We start from the raw sequence: 22,475 nt of genomic DNA, 5'->3' as shown, positions 1-22,475 counted from the left end.
TCAAACTAAAACAGGCAAACAGTTACGCACACCTTATTGAAATGTTGAAAATAACAGAACTTAAACTCAGTCAACTTAAACTCAGTCAACCCAAATCAAGAAAAACAATTTTTTTTTAAAGTTGCTCAGAGGCCAATTTGATAGCCATGAGCTAATATAAACGAGTATATCCATTCTTTGTCAGTTGTGTAATTGTGTCCTTTGTTAAAACACCCCTTCATGTGTGCCAATTCGTGTAGCTTAACGTTTGCTCAGCTGCTCAGAAAGCCAGTCCAGTCCTTCGTACAAACCTGTTCCCTGAGTGGCACAGGTCGCCTGGACGTACCACTGTGGGAGTGGAAAGGAAAGAGAGCAGAAATCCAAACATTACTGCCGTTTCATCACAAAGCAAGTACAGCACATAGAGGTTTTATTATTCAGCATGTAAAACCAGTATACATCCTAACATTACAGTAAGGCTGATTTCACACCGGTGACTCCGGCACAGATCGTAGTAGGCTACACTTGACTCCAAAGCCTTTTATATTTTGAGGAGTGTAACCACTCTGTACTGCTACTAGAGACGGGAATCACCAGTCACAGTCTGCTACGTTATCAGGGTGCCAATTCGATTAAAATTGTGATTCAACAAATAGGATTCAAAATTAAATATCCAGATTCTATAATCATATTTTTTCCTGATTTTGTTACAATTTGAAATATTTATTAAAAAATGTACATATTAATTAAAATGTAGCCCATTACTTATAACATACATAAACACAAGAGTTTAGCATTTTTTTTACAATAAGCAAAAAAATCTATATTTATCTGTCATCTGCCATAATTATTATTTCTAAAACTCTGAGCAAAAAATTCACTCCTACCAAATTTGGTCTTAGAGTTTAAAGAAAAAGACAAGATAAGAGGCTTTCAACGAATATGATTTGTGATAGCACCATAAAAATGCATTTCTGTTGTGCAACTTTCTGTTGTGGAGCTTTTTCACTCGGTACAGAATTGTTTATATCTGAGGCTGATCATCAGTCATGGCCAATCAAGCTGAAAAACCAGCCAATTCTGGTCCCTGGCCGATCTACCAGTTCATCTTTATTATAAATGTAAAAACAGACAAAAGTAAAATAAAACACTTGATTTTGGAGGGTTCAACCCCCCTCCCCCATCTCTCATTTGCACTGATGGAGAGATTTAGGGCTTTAATCCCAATGATGACAAAGTCAATCACCTGCCAGTCACAGAGACACTAGGCAATTGTTAACATCTGTGAGTTCAGGTATGAAAAAGAGGGAGGACAGCAAGAAATATCTGTAGTCTATGTATACTTACAGTTCTGCTCCTGAGCGTCTGCAGGCCAAGTTTGTCCGTCAGCTCGCTGATGGCCATGGCATTGGGCAAATCCTGTTTGTTTGCAAACACTAGCAAAACTGCATCTCTGAGCTCATCCTCTTGAAGCTATTACAGACATACAAAGATGACTTAGAGGACACAAGAAATGTAACCTGTGATAAATTATAAGCATCAATTTGTTCTTACTTTTAGCACACAGATAAATTAAAGTTATCCTGTTTTTGGTAAAAGTGCTGTACGATTAAATAAAAAGCATGACAGTATATTCATTGTTTCTGTCAGGATCAGAGCTGGGTATCACTGTTCTGGAAATAAAGATAGATATCTTGCTGCATAACTGTACCATCAGAAGTAGTACTATACTTTCACTAATTAGTAAATATTAAACAACTTTGTCACATATGACTGTAGTATAAAAGAAACTAGATTTTTTTTGTTGTTGTTGATCTGTTTAGTTACATGGCAAGTTTGTCTCTATACCACTATGTGAAGAGTGTGAACACACAGGATGTTCAGTCGAAGGACAAAAGAATTTGAATATTGTGATGTTTGGGCGTGGCTCACTAACCATCTTCTGCAGCTCTTCGGCAGCTTCCTGTGCACGCTCACGATCATTGCTGTCTACAACAAAGATGAGACCCTGCAAGAACAACGTACACAGATGTGAATATTACGCTTCTATAACTGTTTTTTGTGCAGCCTTTTCCCATTAACATACCTCTCACCAATCTCAGCTCATAACACTTGCCCACGTTTTTACTTTTTTCTCTATTATGTGTATTTAAACAACAGGGATAGCAAATGAACCAACAGGTTGTAAAAGCATCCATCAAAGCAGTTAAACCAAGTTACACAAAACATTCAGAAAAGAAAATAATCGTTAATACATTACCACATGTATGAATATTGCTTGGTTTAAGCTTTTGTCTACGGTACATACAAAGTACAGTATTTCTCATGTGCCAGGGAGTCATGCAGCTCTGAATCATTCCCTTAAGCTCAAGATAAACAGTGTAACCCAGAGACATCTATATATTCCCGGTTATGTCTGGCTGACACAACCAGAAATACACTTTGCTTCCTTGCACTCTTTTAAAGCAAGTTAACAAGGCTGAGTGACCAAACTTAATCACGGCTCTTCATGAAAGGATGATCAGATCCCAGGATAACAGAAGCAAAGAAAGGAAAAGAGATTTTTTTTAATCCTGACATAACTGTGGTGTCTATGTTGGTGCTTTAGCATAATATGATTACCTGTGTATTCTGGAAGTAGTGCCTCCATAGAGGTCGGATCTTATCCTGGCCACCCACGTCCCAAACAGTGAAACAAATGTTCTTGTATTCCACGGTTTCAACGTTAAAGCCTGCAGCAGAGAAGAGAGACACACTTAGAAATTACTAAAACTGTTAAATCTGATCAAACACGGATACAGAGAGGTTACAAATTAGAGAGAAAACAAACATAAGTGTCTCTGTACGGATTTAAGCCACCAGGAGCTAAAGGAACAGTTGCCTTTTGATTCTCCAGGTGTCTGAAACTGTATGACAACAATGTACACCTTTATTCCTGACTGTGGAGGTCATGACACATGATTTACACCTTCACTGTAGGTAGAGGTGGAGTCATCCTTAAGAGCCCATCCGGATAAAAAAAAAAAAAAGGTCAAGAAATAAAGCGATGAGTCAGGAAATGCTGTGCATTGACTAAGGGGGACAAGCTGTCAAATGATCAAAATCATGGCAAAACAGTAAGGAAAAGGCCCTGGCGCATTACAGAGACACAGGTTTTTCTTTTTTTTGTCCTTACTCCAACTGTTTATCTTTTAGTTTTACAACATTAAAGCCTGAAGGAGAGAGATCTGATCAAAATCTGATTAAACACAGATCGGATTTTGGTTAATATAAACAGAAAACAAAATTGGTGTGGTTGGAACTATAATTTTGGACATTATTAATTTAGTAATAATAACAAACACCAACACTATGACCAGCTTGCCTTGAGCAAGACCCTTCACCCTCAACTGCTCAGACGTATATGTGTAAGTTGCCATGGATAAGGGCGTCTGCCAAATGCAGTAAATGCATTCATTATGGACACAACTGTTGTGCTAATTGCTGCGTACCGCCCTTTGCTTGTGAGAAGTTAGTTGACAAACCAGTTCACTATTATACTCTACTTTTAGGTAAAACTTTAAGTGATGCTCTACAGTATACTGATAAAAGGTAACTTCGAAAAGAACTGATTTATATTCATGCACAAAACAGAAAATTAAAATGCATTGTACATGTGTTTTTTAGCACATGTGACCAAGTTTCCCATCTTTGGGGTGTGTGTGGGGGGTTGGGGGGTATATTTACATTTACATTTAGGCATTTGGCAGACGCTCTTATCCAGAGCGACTTACAAAAAGTGCTTTAATGTATACAACATTGGATACATACTTACACTGTATATGAAATTATATAGGTGATGTATAAATACAACACAGAAACAAACCTATAGTGGGAATTGTTGTGACGATTTCTCCGAGTTTAAGTTTGTAAAGGATGGTTGTTTTCCCGGCAGCATCGAGGCCAACTGCAAAAAGAAGAAAAAAAATGATTTACCTCAGAAAACATAAAAATATTTTTACTCTAAAACATAAGGTAGAGTTCTAGTAGTAGCTTCAAATTGCAAGCTTATAATAACAATAATGCCCTTGTTCTAACAGGGTGTAATTTCCTAAGGATACCTTACATCATGAAAAACTGTAAATATTTAAAAACGTGCCATTATCTATCAAACCAAAAGGAGATGATTGTTTAAATGTTTGTGGAAGAAGCCTCCAGTGCTACTGCTTTGTAATAGCTAGTAAGAGGCTTCAGGAAAAAGAAGTGACATGTTTGTTTTAATTATTAACATAAAGGAGGATAGAGAGATTCTACTCCAATACACTATGGGGGGGGGGGGGGGGGGGGGGGTGAAATTAAGTGGCCACTCTGAATTCATCTCTGAGCTAGGAAAAAAAAAAAGAAGGTGTTTCTTCACAGAGCTGGCTCTGAAAAATTAAAAACAAACAAAGTGCTTGGACCAGTTATATATTTATCTAAAGGGTGAAAAGCTGATTTAATATTGTTAACATCTCAGAGAATTTAAAGGCACTCTGTTTTTTTTTTTTTTTCTCTTTTGGCCAGTTGTTTGAGACACTGCCTCAAGGCTGATTTATGCTTCTGGGTCAAGTCGTTGCCGTAGGACTTGATTACCTTAAGGCGTAGCCTGGCATGCATGCCTAATATTATTGATATTTCAGGGGAAAAAAAAGGTCAAGAGCAAAGCTCTTGCATGCCTTACTACTTTATCAGCTAGGGCTATGTAGGTCAGAAGAGGAGCTTGGCGTGTGCTATACTCATAGAGTTTTCGGGGGAGGCCGACGGCTGATGTTGCCATATTCCTGATTCGATCTGTGCCTGAGTACACTGTGCTGTGCCACAGACTCCCTTTTTAAGTGGACTCAGGCACAGTTCCTTTATAGGTATATAGTACCTGAGCAAGGAATGATTGTGTTCTTACTGATCAAAGTGAACCAGATTTAGAGTCATCAGAACAGATGAGGCATCATAAACGATCCCGGGGCCTTAATGTGAAAATGGCCATTAAAAAATTACATGCTAAATATCTATCATCTCTGCCACCAACAAGATTTGCTTAGTTTAATTTGCCATTGTTTGCAGGACATTAAAAACACACTTGCCAAAGAGTGGCATATAAACTCCACCGCAAACTAGTGGCTCGGTGGTGTATTTGCACTGTATCGATGCAATTGCGTAGACTTGACAATCTTTCTAAAGAATCGCTGACTTCTCCTTTAAAAAATGGAAAAATAAATTAAAAAATATATACTGCCAATGGAACTGTTTCTTGTTGCTGTTATATATTAGTAAGAAAAACTGCTTTGCGGACAATCCACAACGGTAAATGTAATCATAAAGGGATAAAAAAAAATTGTCTGTGATGGATTTTTATTAAAAAACATAGAAATGCCCAATTTTGGAAGAATAAGAGAAACAAAACACTCAAGTTACGAGTTATTGTTATCTTCTACACTGACTCTGAGATACACTAAATGGACATGTATCAACTTCTACTCTTCTTTTAAGTATGTCCACAGGATTTTGGAATGTTCTGTAAGAATTTGTGCCCATCAATTCTGTAATGCATTTGTGAGGTCAGGCAACGATGTTGGACGAGAAGGCATGGCTCACAATCTCCGTTGCTGTTCGTTCCAAAGGTGTTCGATGAGATTGAGGTCAGGGCTCTGTGTTAGAACCAGTCAAGTTCTTCCACGCCAAAATCATTAAACCATGTCTTTATAGTCCTTGCTTTGTGCACTGGGACACAGTTATGTTGAAAATGAAAAGAGCCTTCCGCAAACTTTTACCACAAAGTTGGAAGCTTAGCATTGTCCAAGATGTCTTGATATGCTGAAGTATTAAGATTGCCCTTCATTTAAGGTTAGGGGCCTGGCTAAAACACCTGAATTGAATAATTAACTGGTTTGCCTAGAGATTTTGTCCATATAGTGTGGCTTTAAGCGTGATCTGTCTTGGCGTTGATTGCTTTCCTATAACAGCACACCTCATAGAGATTCATTCCTTACAGCAAAACAGATTACTAAGCAGGTAAATAAATAAACAAATAATAGTATGTTTATTGTTTAAACAATTAACATGTAAACAAGCATCTTCAAAAAAAAAAAATCATAAGAAAACCATATTCAGGATTTAAAAAAGTATAAAACATTTTCGACAACATTTTATTAAGCCAGTGAGCTATTAAACTTTACACTTTAGAGTGTTGGGGTTTGAGAGCTAGTGCTAGCTAACAGGCTAACCGGCTAACTCCTGCCAACACACCACTTGGGTTTTTGTGACTCACCCATAAGAATTCGCATTTGTTTTTTCCCAAAAAGCCTCGAGAAGACGCTGGAAATTGTTAGCCCCATGTTGAACTCGGATTCACAGGAAGATCGAGGAGCGGTGAGAAACAGAATTTAGTTTTCGAGATGTTTTAGAGAGAGCGAGAGAAATGCTAACAGGCTAACAGAGTCCAGCGCGCTCACGCGCACAAACACAGCACGCGCACAAATACAGCACCGAGGGATTAAAACACCGAGATTCTGCTCGATAAAAGCACAATCCAAGCGACTGGGATCGGAAATAAACTCGCTGTTAGTCCGTCAACAAAACTAAACACGGGCTTTAACGCTGCTGCAGCAGCTCTTTTCCACGTCACGAGCTCCACTGCGGGCGGGATGACGTCACACGTGCCACATCACACGAACAGGAGCAGGCACGTGCACCGAGGAGTCTAAGCATCCGCCACACAGCGTCATCTATTGTTGAATATCCACTACATACTACATACACAACTCACACTATTTATTCTTTGATAAATAGTCAGTAAAACTCTAACTTATTTATTTATTTAGTTTATAGTGGTCAGCATTGTGGCCCTGCACCTCCAGGACCAGGAGTACGGCCTCTCCTCTGTGGAGTTTGCATGGCTTTCCTCTGGGTACTCCAGTTTCTTCCAACATTCCAAAGACATGCAGATTAGGCTATTTGGCATCTCCAACAAGTTGCTCGTAGTGTGTGTGCTTTTGTGCACTGTAATGAATTGGCACCCTGTCCTGGGCATACCCCACCTTGTTCCCTTGCATATGATCCAGGCACAACCTCCCCCCCCCCCCGTCCCAAAATTGCGCAGTATGGATAATAAATAAGAAATATTTCTGAAATTATTATTATTATTATAGGATTTTGTTTTTATTTGCCAAATTTCTTTTTTAATACAAAACCTATGCAAATTCAAAGGTCACACAGTATGCATGCACTCATAAAAATAATCTTATCTTCTAGAAAAGGTAGAGAAGATAAAACCCATAATATACAATAATAGATGCACAAATAACGCATGTCAGAGATTGGGTATTCCTCTAGATGTCCGAAGAAAGAGCTGCGCACGCGCGCGCTTGTTTTCATTTTGAAAATACGGAAACACAGACACGCTCGCGCTTCCAACTCACAGGCATTGACAAGCGCTCGCTCCACGTAGGAAGTCTTTCTCCAGTTAAAGCCAACGTGTTCCAAATGACGTCACTTCCCACCGACCAATCATGAGTAAATTAGAATAAACAATAAACATTAATGGTAACTACTTGAAATATAATTCTTTAATAAATTTTATATAATAAAAAAGGTTGGTTTGATTGATGATAATTTGGTGTTATGTAAATAGAATACATCACTTCTTATAACAACACATCTTGTCATCTTTTATTGCTTGCATGGTGTATATTGCAACTGGAAGTGAATTAAAATAGGCTAAAATTAAATAATATTATATAAATTAAATTTTAGCCTATGTTAATCCTGATAACAGGATAAAGAGGTATAGACGATGAGGTATGAGATATACGAGTGAGATCTATGCTATTCTAGATGATTTTTGGGTGCTAGGTTTCTTCATATTCCCTTTTTGAAACTTATATAGGAATATTTTTTTTATGTGCACCAAATTATGCACCAAAAATAAAAAATGATAAACACATGCTAATTTAAGAATAAAAATATATTTTTGCAGCCTTCACTTATGCTCAGGTCGCTGGAGAGCTACAGCTGATCACCAGGTTTGTAGATCAGTGTCTCTCCCATATAACTAAATGTCAAGTACAATCATACTCATTTTTTTTTTATAAAGCCTCAGCAAACCATTAAGATAAACTGGGCTCACTGGTTATTTGCCTTTGGGATGCAAGAAAGATGTGAAGAGCCTAAATCTGTTTTGGAAAATTTATGTTCCAAACTTAAAGACTTTGGGTAGGGCAGTAATTGTCATTTTTTTTAACAGCCATGCCAGAAGTTGTTTAGGTGGAAAAGATTTTAGTGTGTTTTAGTAAGGTTGAATTATTAATATAACTAGATATATAATTATTATATGTGTTTCATATAAGGTTGACTAGCATCAAGCAAAGAACAATAATTATTGAATATGGGATAGGAAATGTCTAATGCATTATTCAAACCTCTAAGGATTCTGAAATAAGCTTTGTCAACGAAATGTAATAGTGAAAGTAAGAGCGCTTCCACACACACACAATGCCATGAGAAATGAAAAAATTGGGACTAAACAGCTAAGTGGTCAAGGCTTCAGTTTACTAGGAGCAAATTAAATAAAGGTCATGTGGTTTAATGAATCCAATGTGACCCTATTTCAGAGTGATGGGTGCTTCAGGGTTAGAAGGTAAGCGCACAAAGCGATAGATCATAGAGCCAACTGGGATATTAATCATTGCAGTAATAATAACAATCTCAAGTATTTGCTTATTTAAATCCTAAATTGTTTGCTCTATTATGGATTTTAGGGCTGTAATTGTGATTAGATGTATACTTGTGTGACAGTAAACAAAGCGTTTAAAGAAAAAATGTCTTGTTCATTAAAATCTATGTGACCCCAAAAAGTCTTCTGACTTCAGTTATATTTGAAAAAAAGAGATATTTTTATTTTCATATAAAAATAAAGCAACAAATTATATACAGTATTATGTATGCAGATATTATAAATTACAGTATATTAGATTTTTATCTTATAAATAAAAAAAAAAGAAAAGATCTACATTAAATTGTCATAATATACATAACATCATTGGACATTTAAATAATAACAGTAAAATATTTAATGACGTAGTGTAATCAATTTTATCGTTTGGAGAGTTGACTGGAAAGCCAGTCCAGTCCTTCATATAAACCTGTTCCATTTGTCGCACAAGTTGACTGGACGTACCACTATAAAAAAAAAGAGACAGAGAAAAATAAACAAATATTTCAATCCTAAGACTTTGCATGTTAGTCTAATAAAGAGCTTTAAAATTTAACAAATCTATTATCAGAATTATGATGTACTCACAGATCTTCCCTTCATTGTATGTAATCCGAGTTTCTCAGTCATCTCATGCACTGGCATTGCATTGGGCAAATCCTGTTTGTTAGCAAGTACCAACAAAGTAGCGTCCCTCAGTGCATCTTCCTTAAGCTAAGAGAGAATTCAGATTTTTCTTAATGCATGATATAAGGATAAATGCTAAGATGACATAACAAACAGAATGAAGGATTCATTTACCATCATCTGCAGCTCCAAAGCGGCTTCTTGGATGCGTTCACAGTCACTGCTGTCCACCACAAAGATGAGGCCCTGCAGCAAAACACAATGTAGTACCAGGTTCCTTTAAATGGATTACACTGATCTAATGTTTATAATACTGTTATAGGTAAGAACACATGCTAGATCATGATGTAAAAACAAGATACCAGCAACCAGACATTAGATATTAGATTTGATCCCTGATCTGAACCAGACATGAAGGTGTTTGTGATATTATTTTAAAGATGAGTGTCTGGTTGGATTTTAAACTCACCATAGTGTTCTGATAGTAGTGTCTCCAGAGTGGTCTTATGACATTCTGTCCTCCTACGTCCCAAACAGTGAAGGAAATGTTCTTGTACTCAACCGTCTCGACGTTAAAGCCTGATTTGTGGCATAAAAACAGATTTTTTTGTAAAAAACAAAAACAAAAAAACAAACAAAAAAAAAAAAACGCATTCAAGGGTTTACCATTAGACAATCAGTTACAAACTTATAACAACAGTCTTACCGATAGTAGGAATAGTTGTGACAACTTCACCCAGTTTGAGTTTATAGAGAACAGTAGTCTTTCCGGCTGCATCCAGACCAACTTAGGGGATAGAAATACATATTTATTATTATTAAAAAAAAAAAAAACAATATAAGCTACATACACTAGACATTAAAGCAGAAATAGATGTGATTTCACATTTTTGTGTTTTTCATTATTACACTGCTACTGTAATCTGTGCAACAGCTAAGTTCTACAATAGTATAACATGCATTATTTTAGAATCATTTTAAACGCAACACTGAATGCACTCACCCATTAGTAATCTCATCGGCTCCCTGCCTGGGATACGAGAGAAGATAAAGGAGAAGAAAAGACCCATGTTAGAGACAGAGGAGAAGGCAGTCAGTGATCTGTTCTCCTTTAGATTCCCCCTAACGGTGTGTGAGGAGAGAGCTGCTCTGGGCCGTTTATATAGGGAACCGCGCGCTTGCTTTCGCTTTGGCAACTCACACACACACACACACACACACCCTGATAAGTGCACACACAGCGCAGGAAGGTTTTATTATGAGGCGCCGTATAGGGCTTAAATCAAACTTTACTCATGCACACACATATGAAACACTTGCATACACATATATGAAACACTCACACATACATATATACTACTAACCGCTCAAACAACTACATATGAAATGCGCGCGCACATACATACATACTTTCCGCGCACACACATACATACTTTCCGCGCACATACATACATACTTTTCGCGCACATACATACATACTTTCCGCGCACACACATACAAACTCTTCTCGCACATTCACCTATGAGATTCTCAGTGTAACCGGAAGGCATTTCAGTGTAACCGGAAGGCATTTCAGTGTAAAAGGAAGGCATTTCAGTGTAACCGGAAGGCATTTCAGTGTAGACGGACTTGTCGCTTCATTCTCCCTGAATGGTAGTACTGGTTTGTATCATCACTGCTCAATCACATGGCATATTCAGAACTATCCACATAATGTCTGAATATTTCAGCGGCAGAAAACGCAGGTGATGATTTGCAAAAAAAAAAATTAAAGCACGGAATCTGTGGCTAATATGTCGGATCCTACAACAGAAAGAAATACTGTTTTTTGAAATGTGTTTCCTCGCCTTCGCTTATATGAATAAACAACTCATCGGAATCCCACGGGACAAACATTGTTCCGACCCCCCATATCACCCACTTTTGTGGTGATAAATAAATCACTCGTTGTCTTCTAAACTGTCCATTAACGGTCTATTTAAGAAACGCTACTACTAATCAGGGAGAATGAAGTTCATATACATTGAAATGACTACACCCTACACCCTACTCCCTGCGCAGGAAATGTCTGAAAAGGGAACTTCACTCTACAAAATTCCACCATTCAGAACACCATGCAACGTCACTTCCTCCTTGCGTTACCATGGTAACACAAGCACCTCGGATACCTGCTGCTGTGGAAATTTCACGCTACGGACATTAAATATAGATTATTTATTGAAACAAAAACTGATACCATAAAAAAATATAAAACGTATTATTTATTTATTTATTTTTACAGATTACTAGCCTATATAATACGAATGGTTTCTTTATTAAATCAAAATGTAAATTATTGTGTCCTATTTATATGATGTCCTCGCCTCGATAATAATTATAATAAAAATATAAATTCTTTTTCGAGTAAAATTTTTTCACACTCCAGCGATATGTAATGACTTATAGGAAATTATCCATTCCCTTTTTCGCTAAACTAAAGATCCGTTGTTCACTCGTTCCCTACACCGCTACAGTTGGCTTTGCGCGCGTGCACAGAAAGTATGTATGTGTGTGTGTGCGTGCGTGTGCGCGGAAAGTGTGTATGTATATGCGCGGAAAGTATGTATGTATGTTTGTGCGCGGAAAGTATGTATGTATGTGCGCGGAAAGTATGTATGTATGTGCGCGGAAAGTATGTATGTATGTGCGTGAAAAGTATGTATGTATGTGCGCGGAAAGTATGTATGTATGTGCGTGAAAAGTATGTATGTATGTATGTGCGCGGAAAGTATGTATGTATATGCGCGGAAAGTATGTATGTATGTGCGCGCGCATTTCATATGTAGTTGTTTGAGCAGTTAGTAGTATATATGTATGTGTGAGTGTTTCATATATGTGTATGCAAGTGTTTCATATGTAGTTGTTTGAGCAGTTAGTAGTATATATGTATGTGTGAGTGTTTCATATATGTGTATGCAAGTGTTTCATATGTGTGTGCGTGAGTAAAGTTTGATTTAAGCCCTATACGGCGCCTCATATTTTCTCCAGTCAGATCCAACGCGTTCCAAATGACGTCATTTCCCACAAAACCAAACAAACTTGAAACGGTGCAAGAACGTGTGGAATCTGGGGTCAGTCTGATATTCGGACACTAGACTGACATTTAGAAGCGGTATTTTAGGGACCGTCAACACATTTCACACAAAAGTGTCGTAATGTTACTTACCAATTATTCAAATTTCTTCTTATATGTTATGATATGCTCCTACTGTTAATTTATTATTAATGATCTAATGAAGTCATGGTTGATGGGACTTAATTTGTAGGACATTTTTACTGTACTTTTGTCAATACCTTCCATCTCCTTGGTGACCCCACAAGGTACACCTCTTGGTCTCCCAAAATATGTCGTCACTAATTTTTGTGTAATTTCTAATTATGAAACAATCATAATTTCTTCAATATCATTGTATTCATGTATTCTGGCCATTCTACAAGGTGTACCTTGATATCCCAATTATATGTTCATTGATAAAAAAAAAAAATATATATATATATATATATATATATATATATATTTTTTTTTTATTTTAAAAAAATTATAAATATAAAAAAATATATAAAAAATTATAAATTTATTATATGTATATAAAATAAAAACTTTTAAAAAATGCACAAAAATAACTATTTGCTTAATACCCTTCAGGTCATGTGCCCCTGTGACCCCAAACTAGAACCACAATAATCTGCTTGATCAGCTTACAAGTTAGTTATTCAAAATAAAAAGTTAGATCATTGAGGTACTATGGAAGCTTTGAGTGAAAAACTGTAAAAACTTTTCTTTTTCTTTTTCATCGAACACATCAGAAGCTACAAATCCTTGAGTAAGAGGGAAAAATCTAACTATTTTTTAGTTTTTCCCTCAAAGGTTTCATCCATAACCTTTTAAAAGAGTGATTTTTATTATTCAAGTTAACCCTCCCCTGAGCTACAGTAGGAACACTCTATGCACTAAGTCCACATATACTGTATGACAGCAAGAAAAAAAGATTTTATACAAACAAATCTCCTCAAAAAACACAAAGTAAATGCTGTTCTTGTTTATTAAACAATACTTTACCCCAAACCTACTATGACTAGAATGATAATATATATATATATATATATATATATATATATATATATATATATATATATATATATATTTGTATTTAGATATATTTTGGGGGAAAAAACTTTGTACATATATTGTAAGAAAATTTAAGAAAATTAAAGGTTCTATAATAATATATTATACAGTAAAATATTTGAACACAGGTTTGTATTTATTTTCTAAATTCTAAAACAATGCTGTATTTTTTTTCAAAATCTAGAAATAACACATATAGCATTAGGTAACAACAACAGACAGTTGTTATTTTATGACACAAACATCAGCTGTTCTGGAACAGTTCTTGCAAAAACAGTATTGTCAAGTGCATTTGTGAAACATATTAATACACCATAATGAAACTGGCTCCTATGAAGACCTTCCCAGGATAGCAAGACCAAAGCTTACCTCTGCTGCAGAGGAGAAATTTGTTTAGAGTTACCAGCCTCAAAAATCACCAATTAACAAACAGCACCTCAGATTAGAGCCGTTATAAAGGCGTCACAGTGCATAAGTAGCAGACACATTTCAATATCAACAGTTAGAAAGAAATTATTGCATATTTTTGATGCCTTCAGCATTGTTTTACAATGTAAAAAGAAATAAAAATCAGGAAAGACCATGGAATTAGATGGTGTGTACAACCTTTGGACTGGTAGTGTATATAATACAGTGTGTAACATACTTTACATTATTACACATTTAAATATAGTACAATGTCCAAAATGTACTCTGACTACAGTTTTTTTAAGGAAAATATATTATTTCCATAGATTTGAAATAAACAACCTTTACAAAAATTCAAATGTAAGGACAAATATTTATACTTATATTTTATAAAAAATCTTTGTAGCACTTTATATTAGATTTTAGCACAGTATGTTCGATTTGATATATTGTAAGAAGAAGGATCTACATTAAAGTATCATAATACACATAACATAATTGACATGATTAAATACAGTAAAATATTTGCTTAGTGTAATCAATCAGATTTATTGTTTGGAGAGTTGATTAGAAAGCCAGTCCAGTCCTTCATATAAACCTGTTGCATTTGTCGCACAAGTTGGCTGGACGTACCACTTTAAAGAAAGCAGACAGAGAGAAATAAACAAATATTTTCTTTCTAAGGCTTTGGGTTAAGAAAAAGTTGAACAGCATTACAATTTAACAAATTTATTATCAGAATTATGATTTACTCACAGATCTTCCCTTCATTGCATGTAATCCGAGTTTCTCAGTCATGTCATGCACTGGCATCGCATTGGGCAAATCCTGTTTGTTAGCAAGTACCAACAAAGCAGCGTCCCTCAGGGCATCCTTTTTAAGCTTAAAAGAAAAATCAGAATTTCTTCGATGAACAATATAAAAATAAATCATAAGATGACATCACAAACAGAATGAAGGATTCATTTACCATCATCTGCAGCTCTAAAGCGGCTTCTTGGATGCGTTCACAGTCACTGCTGTCCACCACAAAGATCAGGCCCTGCAGCAAAACACAACTTAATAACAGGTTCCTTTAAATGTGTATTACACTGATCTAATGTTGATAATACTGCAACCAGGTATTAAATAAAAACAGCAACCAGGTTATTAGATATCAGATTTAATACCATCAAGCATGGTCAGGTTACCCAAAGGTGTTTGTGATATTATGCTGAAGATGAATGTTGTGTGGGAATATAAACTCACCATGGTGTTTGGGTAGTAGTGTCTCCAGAGTGGTCTTAAAGCACTCTGCCCTCCTACATCCCACACAGTGAAGGAACTGTTCTTGTACTCAACCGTCTCAACGTTAAAGCCTGATATGTGGCGTAAAAACAGATTTAAAAATATACAGGCTTTAGGGGGTTCAGTCCTATGTATCACATGTATTACACTATTCAAACAACAGTCTTACCGATAGTAGGAAAAGTTGTGACGACTTCACCCAGTTTGAGTTGATAGAAGACAGTAGTCTTTCCAGCTGCATCCAGACCAACTTGGAGGAGAAAAAGAAAATTTTATTGATTTATTTATTTTGAATCTATTATAAGCTATCTACAGTAGGCTATGCATTAAAGGAAATTGCATTATTACTTGCATTATTTTTTTTACAACAGCTAAGCAAATCCAAAGTTCTAACGTAGTTGTATTTGCATTATTTTAGACAACGAAAGCCACACTCGACGCACTCACGCATCAATAATCTCAACGGCTTCTTCCCTAGGAGACGAGAGAAGACAGTGGAGAGTAGGTATAAAAGGAGGAGAAGACCCATAATAGAGACAAAATTGAAGGCCGTCAGAGATCTGCTCTCCTTTAGAGTAGATGATCCTCCCGCTGAGTGATGAGGGAGTTGCTCTGCACCGTTTATATAGGAAGCCGCGCACTTGCTTGCTTTCACTTTGAAAATAAGCACACACACACACACACACACACACTAAGAAGCGAGCACACACGGCACAGAAATGTTTTCTTCAGTCAAATCCAACGCGTTCCAAATGACGTCACTTCCCACAAAACCAGGCAAACTTGAAAAAGTGGAAGAATGTGTGGTATCTTTGGTCATGGGCAATTGTGTTGTCAAACTAACAAGACTGCTGTTTCTACAGCCGGCCTGAGACCTAAGACCAAAAAGAGAATGAGCTCTTGGGGCTGCCTAATTTTTCAGATATGACTAGTCCACTAATTCACTCACTCACCATCTATACCCCTTTATCCTGTATTCAGGGTCAAGGGGGCCTAAAGCCTATACCAGGAGACTTAGGGAATGTTTGTCCCATGTTTGTTGTTTAGTCATGGATTAAAGAGGGAACAGGCCACATGTGGTCATTCAACTGCTTATCAGCCATTTGTTCCATTATTTATAGGCACTGCTAATAAATAAAATAAAATAAAATATAAATGTGGTGTAAAATAAAAAAAAAGCTGGACTTTCTGAATATTTAATGCCACGATTTTGTTAAAGCCCTTGATTCATTTCAAAATCAGGGTGGTGGTGTACAGAGGACTAATGGCAAAAAAACATATCTTTTCAAAATTTATGGACCTGCCTCTAATAAAATGGAACTTTGATTCAAGTACCTGCAATTTTTCCTCTTATCTTTCAAGGTTTTGTAGCTTCAGGTCTGTTAAACCAGGAAGAAACAGTTTTTCCCGCACGGGTTACATGTAGAACCTTTTAACAGTGGGATTTTTACTATACAAGTTAAACCCCACTTATCTATGGACACTTTTTATGCATTTCAGCACTTGAATGTACAAGGTCTACATGTATGACAGCAAGAGAAATACATTTTCCATATATTTGGAAAAACTCTGATTTTGTAAGTACAAACCCAAGGACAAACAATGCAACACATTTTGTACGAAAACGGAAGGTTCTATAATAACAATATTATATTGTTTATATATATGTGTAACAGTATACAATCATGTTGAAAAGTTAGTGACCCCTCTTTTAATTTTATGTGCTTTTGTGCAAAATCATAATAAAGAATCATCTGATCATAGTCTCAGTATTAGACAAATACAACCTCAGACAAACAACATGTTACTCTTTTTCACTGTGTAAAACAAAAAACATGTTATAAGTACCCCCTTACTGCTTCCACAGGATTTAAGAGGCTAAATTGCAGCCAGCCTTAATTGATCATCAGCAGGTGTGTAGACCTCTACATAAGCAGAAGTTTTGCTGGCCAGTTTGCTGGTCTGGGGTATTCAGGTGTGTGTTAACACAATGCCAAGAGAGAAAGACATAATTAATGGTATTAAAGAAAGTAACTGTTGCTGCACATCAATCTAGAAAGAGTTATAAAATTAATTTTAGAATTATATTGTAAAAATTATATTATAAAGATTATTATATATTATTAAAAATTATATTATAAAGAATTTGAAGTTTACCTATGTACAGTAATGAAGATTATTCACAAGTGGAAACCTTTTATAACAGTTGCCATTTGTCCCATAAGTGGACGTCCCAGCACATTCCCCACAAGGTATGGTCGTGCAATGCTTGGAGAAATACAGAGAAACCCAAGAGCTACATCACAGACCCTATAGGCCTGAACATGTTACATTGTGACAGCACAATAAGAGGAAGACAGAAAAAGTACATTTAAACAGTCAAAAAGAGACCAAAGTGGAACTGTTTTGCCTTTATGCAGAGTGCCATATTTGGCAAAACCCAAATGGCATTTCACGTAGCAGAAACATGTCATACCCACTGTCGAGCATGGCAGTGGAGACGTGATGTTTTGCAGCCACAGGACTTGGGCACCTTGCAGTCACTGAGTCGACTCTGTATACTACAGTATTCTAGAGGCAAATGTGAGGCCATGCACCTGACAGCTAAAGCTTGGGTGAAACTCAGTCATGAAACAGGACATGAACCAAAGCACACCAATAAATCTACATCAGAATGGCTGAATTTTTTATTTAATGACCTGGTTAAAGTCCAGACCTAAACCCAATTGAAATGCTGTGGTGGGACCCTCAAAGAACTGTGCATAAGTAAATGCCCGAAAACCTCAATAAACTGAAGCAATGATGTAAAGAAGAATGGACCACAGTTCCTCCAAAACAATGTAAGAGACTGATAAAGTCTTACAGGAAACAATTACTTCAAGTTACTGCTGCTAAAGGTGCCAAAGGCTATTGATGATGGTGGGTACTTAGTAATGTTCACATTTTTTATTCTTTTTGGCTTAATTTATGTTAAATATATAAAAATGTTACATGGTACTTGTCTGAGGTTTTATTTGCCTAACACCGAGACAAGCTATGATCAAATGATTTTTATTAAATTAAAAGCACATGCTAAACATTTTGAACATGATTGTATAATAAACTTAACATTATTAACACATTTAAATGTAAATCAATGTCCAATAGACCACAAAAAGTACTCTGACTACAGGTATGTTTGAAAAAATAGATTTTGTAATTATTATTATTAAATTTATTAATTTTACATTATTAACAAAAAATATATTTTTATTTCCATATATTTGTAAATTTATATATATAAATAAACAGCCTCTATAAAAGCCAAACATGAGGACAAATAAATCAACAAATTATATATTATATATTATATATTATATAGCACAGTATATTTTGTTTCTTATATATTGTAAGAAAAAGAAAAAAATCTACATTAAAGGATCATAATATGCACTTTACTGTATGTAAACATTACTGATGTTTAAATACAGTAAAATATTTACTTGTTTAAATCAATCAGATTTTATCGTTTGGAGACTTGATTAGAAAGCCAGTCCAGTCCTTCATATAAACCTGTTCCATTTGTCGCACAAGTTGATTGGACGTACCACTATAAAGAAAGGAGACAGAGAGAAATAAACAAACATTTCCTTTGCATGTTCTAATGGTTAAAAAATCATTACAATTTAACAAATCTATTATCAGAATTATGATTTACTCACAGATCTTCCCTTCATTGCATGTAATCTGAGTTTCTCCGTCATCTCATGCACCGGCATCGCATTGGGCAAATCCTGTTTATTAGCAAGTACCAACAGAACAGCATCCCTCAGGGAATCTTCCTCAAACTAAAGAGAGAATTTCTTTAATGCACAAGATAAAGATAAACGGCAAGATAACATAACATAAACAGAATGAAGGATTTATTTACCATCATCTGCAGCTCCAAAGCGGCTTCCTGAATGCGTTCATAGTCACTGCTGTCCACCACAAATATGAGGCCCTGCAGCAAAACACAACGTAATACCAGGTTTCTTTAAATGGATTACACTGATCTAATGTTTATTATACTGTTAGGGAAGGACATGTGCTAGATCATGATGCAAAAACAAGATAACAGCAACCAGGCTTTAGATTCGATCCCTGATCTGAACCAGACATGAAGGTGTTTGGGATATTACATTAAACATGAGCATCGTTTTGGAGTATGAACTTACCATGGTGTTCTCATAGTAGTGTCTCCAGAGTGGTCTTATGACATTCTGTCCTCCTACGTCCCACACAGTGAAGGAAATGTTCTTGTACTCAACCGTCTCAACGTTAAAGCCTGATTTGTGGCATAAAACAGATTTTTGGTAAAAAATAAAAAAGACATTTAAGGGTTTAATTCTATGCCATTAGACAACCAGTTACACACTTTAAACAACAGTCTTACCGATAGTAGGAATAGTTGTGACAACTTCACCCAGTTTGAGTTTATAGAGAACAGTAGTCTTTCCGGCTGCATCCAGACCAACTTAGGGGATAGAAATATATTTTTTATTTTTATTATATAATGGTAAAAATTCCATTAAAAGCTATATATACACTTTAAAGCAAACATAGTTATGTGATTTCATTATTACCTTAATAATGTGATTTTTTTTAAACTAAAAAAAACAGTATAATTTATGTTTGTATTATTATTAATTTATTAATTTATTTATTTTACAATAAGCAACACTGAATACACTCACCCATCAGTATTCTCATCTGCTTTTTATCTAGGAAACGAGAGAAGAGGGAGGAGAAGAGAAGACCCATGTTAGAGGCAGAAGTAAAGGCAGTCAGAGCTCTTAACGGTGTGTGAGCAAAGAGCTGCTCTGCGCCGTTTATATAGGGAGCCGCGCGCTTGCTTTCGTTTTGGAAACACGGACACGCTCGCGCTTCCAACTCACACCGAGGCGCGCGCACAAACCGCGCAGGAAGGTTTTCTCCAGGTGAATCCAACGCGTTCCAAATGACATCACTTCCCGCCGACCAATCAGCTTCTCTATTACAATTAAACACATACTTGTGCCATGAAAAATCTAACTGATGAAAAGGTTAATGGTGGATGTGATAGAATGGTCACTTCACTGTTATTGCTGATCGGTGTACAGTATGCTGTATGGATGAACTCTTTTGCAATTTATTATTTTTGTAAAAAATATCACCTTTAAATGTAGTATTTGTCTACCCTGTGTATTTTTTAAAATTTTTGTAATTGCAAAATATTAAGAATGATATTTTATTGAACATGTATGATTGAAGTTTCTGGCAGCTTGCTCTGCTAAGCTAGAATGTCTTTGCTACTTGTGACTATTGGTATGGCCTTTTTCCTTTTGTTTTTTACATACACTCTATTTGTTTAACAAAACCAGGTGTCATGGATACACCATGACAATGTAAAACTCTGCCTTTCCAGGTTCTGTCTCTACATTTGAAAAGACATGTTGTCTTTCACAGTTCTCTCTAAATGGGATTTGAAATCTACCACTTAGTCAATACTTTTAAAATATAATTTTCACGGTTGTGTAAATCCAGTCTGATCTTATTTTTCTCATAAAGACATTGATGGTTGGTTATTTGAAACACTGGTGACAAACTGGTGATATGTAGAGCCACAACTCTTCTGTAGAAAGCTTTTTACTATCAATACAAACAGAGCAAATCCTGAGCAAAAACTGATTTTATGCAAAGATGAATATTTTAATATTCATTTTGAAAACCCAGAAGACCCTCTGAGAACAGCATTTATGTCCATACTGGACTCGGTAGGAGTAAATCAGTGTGTAGTAGGACCCACTCATAAAGCAGGTCACACTTTAGATTTAATAATATTATTCGGATTAAGTATAAGAAATTTATTCACAATTCCACTATCTGAAGTTATCTCAGATCACTATCTTGTCTCAATTCAAGTGTGTCACAGTAATAATGTACGCACAGCGCCGCGCTACCGTATGAAACGTACATTTACATCAACTACCAAACAGAGTTTTATCAGTAATCTCCCAGAGTTCCCAACTTCGATTAGATCACCGTCTGACCCCACAGAACTCGATCAGGCGACTGAATATTTAGAGTCAACATTTCGCTATACCTTAGATAATGTAGCTCCAGTTAAAAGAAAAATTATTAGAGATAAGAAACTTGCTCCCTGGTATAACGATCACACGCGCACTTTAAAACAGACCGCTCGGAAATTAGAACGTAAATGGCGTCAAACTAAATTACTAGTATTTCAAATAGCATGGAAGGAGAGCATCCTGAACTATAGAAAAGCTCTTAGTGTAGCTAGATCAACATATCTCTCCACTCTTATAGAAAATAACAAAAATAATCCTAGATTCTTATTTAATGCTGTAGCCAAATTAACCAGAAATAAGACCACTGCAGAAATCTCCACAACAACATCATGCAATAGTGAGGACTTCATAACCTTTTTTAATAATAAAATTGTAAATATTAGGCATAAAATTGAGGTTTTGAAACCGAACAATGTAATTGATGCAGATGTTAATCTAGCCATGTCAGATCAGAACCTACTGTAGAATACTTTACTCCCCTTGAAGAGAATGAACTAATTTCACTCATCTCTTCTTCAAATTCATCAACCTGTATATTAGATCCTGTACCAACACATTTTTTTAAACAGATAGTACCAGCAATAACAAAACCCCTGTTGAGAATAATTAATTCTTCACTCAGCATTGGTTATGTTCCAAAATCTTTTAAATTAGCAGTTATCAAACCAATAATTAAGAAACCTGACCTCGACCCCTGTCAGCTGTCCAGTTACAGGCCAATATCAAACCTCCCCTTTATCTCTAAGATTCTGGAAAAGATAGTAGCGGAGCAGCTATGCTCATATATACATAGAAATGGCATACATGAACTGTATCAGTCAGGATTTAGGCCTCATCACAGTACAGAGACAGCACTCGTTAAAGTAGTAAATGACATTCTATTGGCCTCTGATCAGGGTTGTGTAACTATGCTTGTATTACTTGACCTCAGTGCAGCTTTTGACACCGTTGATCATAGTATTCTTCTTCACAGATTAGAAAATGTAGTAGGAATTAAGGGTACAGCCCTCTCCTGGCTCAGATCCTATCTGACCCATCGTTATCAGTATGTAGACTTAAATGGTGATTATTCTGCATGTTCTCTAGTGGAGTTTGGCGTTCCGCAGGGTTCAGTTTTAGGTCCACTGCTTTTTTCCCTTTACATGCTTCCTCTGGGCAACATAATCCGTAAGCATGGTATTAGTTTTCATTG

General features: G+C 36.0%; 4 protein-coding genes across 5 annotated transcripts; all 4 read right to left on the bottom strand.

Moving 5' to 3' along the window:
- Positions 1-78: 78 nt before the first annotated feature.
- On the bottom strand, positions 79-6,652 carry LOC128511337 (ADP-ribosylation factor 4). The gene is made up of 6 exons (XM_053484157.1): positions 6,263-6,652; positions 3,845-3,925; positions 2,602-2,711; positions 1,916-1,987; positions 1,327-1,452; positions 79-327 (listed from the first exon to the last, which is right to left on the bottom strand). Exons 1-6 carry the CDS (start codon positions 6,327-6,329, stop codon positions 241-243), a joined length of 543 nt encoding a protein of 180 aa, XP_053340132.1. The 5' UTR covers positions 6,330-6,652; the 3' UTR covers positions 79-240.
- Positions 6,653-9,039: 2,387 nt separating this feature from the next.
- On the bottom strand, positions 9,040-10,447 carry LOC128511340 (ADP-ribosylation factor 4-like). Its single transcript, XM_053484159.1, has 6 exons — positions 10,335-10,447; positions 10,038-10,118; positions 9,801-9,910; positions 9,506-9,577; positions 9,293-9,418; positions 9,040-9,171 (listed from the first exon to the last, which is right to left on the bottom strand). Exons 1-6 carry the CDS (start codon positions 10,399-10,401, stop codon positions 9,085-9,087), a joined length of 543 nt encoding a protein of 180 aa, XP_053340134.1. The 5' UTR covers positions 10,402-10,447; the 3' UTR covers positions 9,040-9,084.
- A 3,952-nt stretch (positions 10,448-14,399) lies between these two features.
- On the bottom strand, positions 14,400-15,764 carry LOC128511341 (ADP-ribosylation factor 4-like). Of its 2 annotated transcripts, none has more exons than XM_053484161.1 (6): positions 15,642-15,764; positions 15,364-15,444; positions 15,156-15,265; positions 14,858-14,949; positions 14,664-14,769; positions 14,400-14,542 (listed from the first exon to the last, which is right to left on the bottom strand). In XM_053484161.1, the coding sequence occupies exons 1-6, from the start codon at positions 15,721-15,723 to the stop codon at positions 14,456-14,458; spliced, it is 558 nt and encodes a 185-aa protein (XP_053340136.1). In that variant the 5' UTR covers positions 15,724-15,764; the 3' UTR covers positions 14,400-14,455. The 2 variants fall into 2 exon arrangements, with proteins under 2 accessions (XP_053340136.1, XP_053340135.1); XM_053484160.1 differs by having other exon boundaries at positions 14,664-14,789; positions 14,878-14,949.
- A 2,805-nt stretch (positions 15,765-18,569) lies between these two features.
- Positions 18,570-20,000, bottom strand: LOC128511339 (ADP-ribosylation factor 4-like). The gene is made up of 6 exons (XM_053484158.1): positions 19,910-20,000; positions 19,609-19,689; positions 19,391-19,500; positions 19,105-19,176; positions 18,896-19,021; positions 18,570-18,783 (listed from the first exon to the last, which is right to left on the bottom strand). The coding sequence occupies exons 1-6, from the start codon at positions 19,974-19,976 to the stop codon at positions 18,697-18,699; spliced, it is 543 nt and encodes a 180-aa protein (XP_053340133.1). The 5' UTR covers positions 19,977-20,000; the 3' UTR covers positions 18,570-18,696.
- Between the last annotated feature and the right edge of the window lie 2,475 nt (positions 20,001-22,475).

This window comes from Clarias gariepinus, chromosome 23, assembly GCF_024256425.1.
Source record: "Clarias gariepinus isolate MV-2021 ecotype Netherlands chromosome 23, CGAR_prim_01v2, whole genome shotgun sequence".
In the NCBI taxonomy this organism is placed as follows: domain Eukaryota; kingdom Metazoa; phylum Chordata; class Actinopteri; order Siluriformes; family Clariidae; genus Clarias; species Clarias gariepinus.
This window is presented reverse-complemented; position numbering and strand designations above follow the sequence as displayed.